This window comes from Tupaia chinensis, unplaced genomic scaffold (assembly GCF_000334495.1).
Source record: "Tupaia chinensis unplaced genomic scaffold, TupChi_1.0 Scaffold000320_1, whole genome shotgun sequence".
Taxonomy (NCBI): domain Eukaryota; kingdom Metazoa; phylum Chordata; class Mammalia; order Scandentia; family Tupaiidae; genus Tupaia; species Tupaia belangeri.
The window spans coordinates 3,292,018-3,298,877 of NW_006159813.1; the positions used below are offsets into that span (position 1 = coordinate 3,292,018).

The 6,860-nt window shown below is 50.2% G+C and overlaps 1 protein-coding gene across 1 annotated transcript in view; it reads right to left on the bottom strand.

Moving 5' to 3' along the window:
* The window catches only part of HSPB8 (heat shock protein family B (small) member 8), an 18,108-nt gene extending 13,768 nt beyond the window's left edge, over positions 1-4,340 (bottom strand). Inside the window, exon 1 of the mRNA XM_006151554.3 lies at positions 3,532-4,340. Coding sequence (XP_006151616.1) covers positions 3,532-3,898 — 367 coding nt within the window. The 5' untranslated portion in view covers positions 3,899-4,340. The remainder of the gene's footprint in view (positions 1-3,531) is intronic.
* Between the last annotated feature and the right edge of the window lie 2,520 nt (positions 4,341-6,860).

The window sequence follows — 6,860 nt, forward strand, 5'->3', positions numbered from 1 at the left end:
GGTGTGGTGGGGGGGGGGGGGGGGTGGGTAGGGACATGTGAGGCTTGATGGAAATTGTCTAGTCCAGCATTTTCCCAACAGTTCCCTGGAACAAGCTACTTGAACATGGTCAGATAAGACAGGGCTACCTCTCAAGCCAACTTAAAGGCTCTAATAAGTCCTGCAATGGGGACACCTGTTTATAATCTTGTTATTTAACATGTTCTAAAACTCTGAACTCTCCTTCCCCCACTTCTTAGCTCTTAGCCATCCCTTGAAGCACATCTTTATATTTTTTAAAAGACAGAGATTTTTTTTTTTATTTTAGAGCATGTGCACTTGCATGAGAGACTGAGACAGTGAGAGAGAAACTGAGAAATCACCCCCCAGGGGGATGGCCATGCCACAGTCCCTTCTCCTCCATTCTCCTTTGGGGTTTCTGGGCACTTGGTATGAGTTTCAAGCTTCCGGGGTGGAAATTTAAACCATAGTCGGCCTTGTGGGAGTCTAGTGCCTTACCCACTAAGCCACCTGCTGGCCCCCGGAAGCACATTTTAACCCACCTCTTCATAGACCAACAATAGAGCTGAGCCCCAGAGGGGGTGGGCCTTACCCAGGGCAGAGTCACGAGCAGATCCAGGCAGCCTGACTCAGAATCATCTAGGACGCCCGGCATTAAATCTCATGTGCGCTAGAGAAACGAGTGATCTCGGGTGACCTACTTTCTCTGGGCCTTGGTTTCGTATCTATAAAGTGGGGGTAATACACCTGCCCACATTCCCAGGAGATCCTTGTGGGAGCCCGTGAGCCAACCTGAGTAGACATCTAGCACAGGGCCCAGAGCATAATGCTTGAAGCACAGCTTCGTCTTCGTGTAGTTTAGGATGAGGAAACTGGGCCTGACTTCGGACTCTTCTCTCAAGTTGCTTTTTCCATGGAGCCCCTGATAATAATCGTATTTTTCCATCCTTTTTATGAAACCCTTGCATTTTCTCTCAGGGGATTGGATTCTGTCTAGCTGAGGTCCCTAATCATGCATCTAAAAGGTTCTGTCATTATGTTGGAGCTTCCAATGACCCCATTTTACAGACGTGGGAACTGAGGCTCCATGACTCATTCAGACCCTCTGGATTAGCTAAGTGCTTAGCTGGGATCTCAGCCTGGGGCTGCCAGACCCCACCTGTTAAATACCTCTAACAGAGGATGGAGAAAAAGGCCTCCAGGAGGGACAGAGGGTCTCCTGGAAGAGGCATGGGCGAGCCTAGAGTCTGAGCTGGAACTTCTGAGACTCTGATTAAAGCAAGGTGGTGATAGTAATCGCTGTGTCCACAGGAGTGCTAAGCAGGCTCCATTTTTAGCTCTATTGTATAGACGCCGCAAATACGAATACGATCACGTATTGTCCGCATACATTGAGTCTTCCTCACAGCCCTGCAGGACAGAGATTATCACCATGCCCAATCTGCCAAGGGAAAACTAAGGGTCAGGGCAGTGAAAAGACTTTCTTGTCCATATCCAATCCAGCAGACAAATAGCAGTCCGAGCTCGGGGCCGGCAGGTGGTGTGGTGGTTAAGGGCGCTGGACTCCCATGTGGCCTATTGTGGTTTGAGTCCTGGGCTTGGCAACTTGCTTTCTCACTTTCTCTCTCTCTCTGGTCAAATTTAAATAAATAAATAAAGTTAAATAAAATAATTATTTAAAAAAAAGGAAACAAAAGCAGCAGTCCTCAAGTCTGCCTCTGGGTCTCGAAGAATATCTGTCATGTATCATGGATTGAGGTCTTCCTGTGTGCCCAGCCCTGTAATCACCACAATACCAGTGCCTTGCATTCCAGGTGGTGGGTCTGTACACACGTCACAGCTTCACCCCAGGGAGTACAATAATCCTCCTGGTGGAGCCATTTGAACTTCAATTTCCAGATAAGAAAACAGAAGGCCAACGTGTAGTGTGGTGGTTAAGACACTGGACTCCCACATGGCCAACTGCAGTTTGAGTCGCAGACCGGGTGGCTTGAAACTCCCACTGGGTGCATGTGTGTGCGTGCCCAAAATCCCAGGAGGAGAATGGAGGAGAAGGGATTATAGGGTGGCCATCCCCCCCCGGAGAAGATTTCTTGCTTCTCACTTTCTCTTTCCGTCTCTCAGGCGAGCACACATGCCCTATAGCAAAATCTCTATAAAAAGAGAGAGAGGGAAGGAAACAGGAGCACAAAGAAGTAATTCCCTCATTATTCTGGAGTGTGGTGGAGTCAGTTCGGGACTGGGTCCTGGCTTCCCATCCATCTTGAGAGTCCTGGCGGAACCCTGCCCCCCAACACCCAGCCTCCCACCCCATTGCTCATGGCACCCTGTGGCCTGTCTCCCAGCCCACCACACCCTCCAGCGGGAGCCTGTGATGTTTATAATTCTACCATAAGTGGCTTTGAAACTCCCTTGAACGCTACCGCTGCTGGGGCTTGTCCCTGCCCAGCCTGCGTTTGCAATGGCTTTTATTGATGTGCCGAGGGAGGGCTGGCTCTGCCAGGAACACACTCCTTTTAATGGAGTGTTAATTGGGAGGAAAGGAAAAGAAAGCTTTTTCTGCTACCCAACTTAATAGGGGTTGTGTTCCTGTCTCCTTTTTCTCTTTTCCCAAGTGGGATGTGGTAGCAACAGCCCTGGGCCTTAAATGCTGGACAGGCCCGGGCTCTGCTCAGATCCTCTGCTGACTCATGGCACGACCTTGAACCAGTCCCACCTGGGCCTCTGCCTCCTCAGCTGCAAAATGGGGCAAGACACCACCAGCTCCTCAGGGCTGAAAGTGGGATTATTTTGGAGAAAGATTATCAAAGTGTTAGCCTAGCCCTTGGTACCCAGGAGATAATCAATATATCATCAATGCTCTTCCGGTCTCTCATTCCGAGCCACCTGGGTCTGAATCCCAGGTGTTCCTTGAACCTCTCTCTGTGCCTCGGTTTACTCATCTGTAAAAAGAAGCAGCAGGCAGGAGCCCCAGCCTCTGGTTGTATTAGCTGGGATGTTTTAGGTAACAGGGCTTAGCCTGGGCACCTAGCAGATAGTAAGCACTCATAAAGGTGCCCATCAGATCAGGGTAATGACTAGTCAGCCTCAGTGTCCTTGTCTGGGAGAAGGGGAGGCCTTGTGCTTAAAACTTGTGGTTATTAACAGTTGTGGCTCAGCGTGAAGCTTGCACTTTTAGGGCCTGTGTCCTAAAGCTGGGGTACAATAACTCCCATGTCCTCTTTGTCATGTATCCCCCCTAACCCCTGACCCCTTAACCTATTCTTTATATTAAATTCTGGCTGTCAGAATACCCCACGTGGTTTCTACTTTGCTGCCTGTGACAACACCCAAGCCCCGGCAGCTGGCAGCTGGGCCAGGTGACGATGTCTCCTGAAATCTGGGAATGAAGAGCTGTTCCCGAAAGAGAGCCCTATGGACTGCATTCCTGAGCCCTGAGGTCACCTGTGCCATGCTCAGGAAGCTTCCTCTCTATGGAAGCCTTTGGAGGATCCCAGGGTCTTCCTCTCGGGGACCCTCTCCCTGACTCACCCGACACCTCCACGTAGCCATCCTTGGTCTTCACCATCAGCTCCTCTGGCTTGAAGCTGTGCACGTTGACACACACTTTCCAGGGCTCTCCAGGGAAAGGTGGGGGGCTCCTGCCCTCGGCAGGAACCCCAAAGATGTTTGTGGCAGTGGGCCCCCGGGGCACCATGCCAGACCTCAGGGTCCCGGGCCAGGCAGAGGAGAGACGAGGCAGGGCCCAGTCAGGCCAAGAGGCGGTCAAGTCGTTGGGGAAGGGGTCCATACCAAAGCCATCGTCCAGCAGGCGTGAGGAGAGGGGCGAGTCCCGGAAGGGGTCTCTGCGCAGGCGGCTGGGGTAGTGGCAGGAGAAAGGCATTTGACCATCTGCCATGATGGCTGCTGAGCTCAGAGGGGAAACAGAGGCTCAGAGAGAAGGAGCCACCTGCCCAAGGTCACACAGCAAGGTGATGGGGGTGGGCTGGTCTTCACTGCTTATTCTTTAGCTTCAGAAAATGCAGATCTTCTGCCAGAGGGTCGCAGGACCATCCACTGGGATGCACAGCAGGCTGGGGTCCCAGCCCCCAAAGACAAGACCCCTGGCTGGTCCAGCAAAATCCCAGAGGGCCCCTCTCCGCACCACCTCGCCAGAGCTCAGCAAGCCACCGTCCTCCCAGGCTGCCCAGGCTCGCAGCCAGCCCTCTGCGTTCTACAGTGAAGCCAGGAGCTTAATAAACCCGGGACGCGCGCCTAGAAACTTCTCCCGGCTTCCTGAGGCTGGGAGCCTTCTATTTATTTGCTGCTGGGGGCTGGAGGCGGGTTCTGCGAGCTCCTCCTGTCACAGGAGTATTCGGAGGTGATGAACCAGCTCCGGAGAATCCGCTGAGAGGACAGCCCAGGGAGGAGGCCTGGGAGGGGCCGTCCCAGTTGGGCCAGCCTCTCCGGACACTCTCCTCCCCCTGCCTGCCGCGGGGCTCAGCTCCGCCCTCGGCTCCCTCCCCTGGCCGGGCACTAAGGCCTGACTATAAATAACTCTCCACCCTGGAGGACTCAGGTCACCATCTGAAAATACCTTTTCCGAACTGTGTTGCATCCTGCGAGGGCCCCCGGGGACTGCAGAAGGGGGAGAGAGAGAGAAGCCCAGTGCATCTGAAGGGAGGCGGCCCGGGGTCCGAATCCGGTTTACAACCCGCCTCAATGTCCTCCAAGGGGAGTAAGAAAGACAGATGGAAAGAACACACACACACACATGCACGCACACACACACACCAGGGTGCTTTGGAAAGTGTGTGCAAAAATCAAATTAAAGTATGCATTGATTTTGGTGCAAACATTTTGAATTCTAGCATAACTTTTTTCACAGACGCCACTGCTATGTACTTTCTTAAGACCCCGATAAATTTAGGGTTAAACCAGGTGAGAAAGACATTATTTGGGGGTGGGCCGATGAGGGACTGTCCCTGAAATGGGTGTAAGGATTTTGCCGTCAAGGAGAAAGACCAGAAAAAATTCCCAGGATGCTATGGACAAGTGGGATTTATAATTAAATAACCAAGGTAGGGTTGGTCAGTGGTTAGAAAATTACTACGAAGGAGACCAGCAGTTAGCATAATGGCTATGTCGCTGGACTCCCATGTAGTCGACCGTCATTTGAGTCCCGGACCTGGTGGCTTAAAACTCACACCAGGCACGTGTGCCCGCGTGCCCAAGATCCCGAGAGGAGAATGGAGGAGAAAGGATTGCAGTGTGGCCATCTCCCTTGGGGGGTGATTTCTCGCTTTCTGTCTCTCTGTCTGACTGGTGAGCGCACGAGTGCCTTATAGAAAAAAAAACAACAACAACAAAAAAAAAACTCTCAAAAAAAAAAAAAACCAAAAGAAAATTACTAAGAGGGAAGTCGGCAGGAGGCATGGTGGTTAAGGATGCTGGATTCCCACATGGCCCAACGTGGTTCAAGTCCTAGACCTGATGGCTTGCTTTCTCACTTTCCCTCTCTCTCTCCCTCTGTCCCTCTCTGGAAATTAAAATAAATCAGTGAATAAATAAAGTTCGATAAAATAATTATTTTTAAAAAATCACTAAGAGGAAAATCAACAGTCTGAGGGATTCTGGCTAAATTGACCTAACGAGATTCTTGCTGAAGGCGGCCATTATGCTCAGACATTGTCTGGTGGAGGGTGGAGGATGAGGAACCTCATCAGACTGAGAGGGTGGCAGTGAGGGCTGTCCTGGCTAACTGATTTTGCAGCGTTCTTGCTAAGATTGGATTGTACAAGGGAATGCATGGCTGGACCTAGAAGAAGGTTCTGGAACCTGATTGAAATTGCTCAAGCAAAGAGTTCTTGGTAGTAATAAAATCTCCCCAGGTGTCTCTGAGCTGACTGGTTTCCCACCGTAAAATGGCCACAAAGCAGCCTTCTCTGGGATGTGTCTGAGGAATAAATCTTATTTGGCATTTAAGACTCATCGAAACTTTTTTTCTTTTCTTTTTTACTTTTTAAAATTTATTTATTATTGTTTTCTAATTTGACCAGAGAGAGAGGGAAAGTGAGAAAGGAAGCCACCAGGTCTGGGACTCAAACCATGGTTGGCCACGTGGGAGTGTCTAGTGCCTCTAACCACCATGCCACCTGCTGGCCCCAACTTTTTTATTTTCGATTTGAAAAAAAAATCTTCAGGGACCAGCAGATGACGTAATAGTTACTGCTCTCCCATGTAGTTGACCATGGTTCGAGTCCTAGACCCAATGACTTAAACTCATGGTAGGTGTATGTGCATATGTGCCCAAAATCCCAAGAAGAGAATAAAGGAGAAGGGATTGCAGCATGGCCATCCCCTCAGGGAGTGATTTCTCACTTTCTCTCTGTCTCCCTCTGGTAAGTGCACATGCCTTATAGCAAAAATACCTCTCTAGGAAAAAAAAAAAAAAAAAAAAAAAAAAAACAGAAAGATAGAGATTCCTCCAATAGGGTCTTCTTGCCACAACCTACCTCCAGTCTCGGCTGGTCCAGACCACAGGCACATGCACGTGTGTCCATGGCATGCTCAGGGAAGTCCTGGTACATGAACCCAGGACCTATCACATGTGGGCCCAGTTGTGTTAACGCTATGCCCCTATATTTTCAATTCTGAGTTGTCAATCACATATGCTTCCTATATGCCAGGCCTTGTTCTAAGTGTTCTTACAAATATTAATTCATTTCATCTTCCCCAACAATCACGTGAGGTGAGGGTACTAGTGTTAGCCCATTTTACAGATGAGGAAACCGCCATAGGAAGTGTTAACAACCGAAAGCTTCTGTTATTATCGCGACTGTTATTAAAAATAATTACCAACGGGGGGGGGGGGGGCGGGG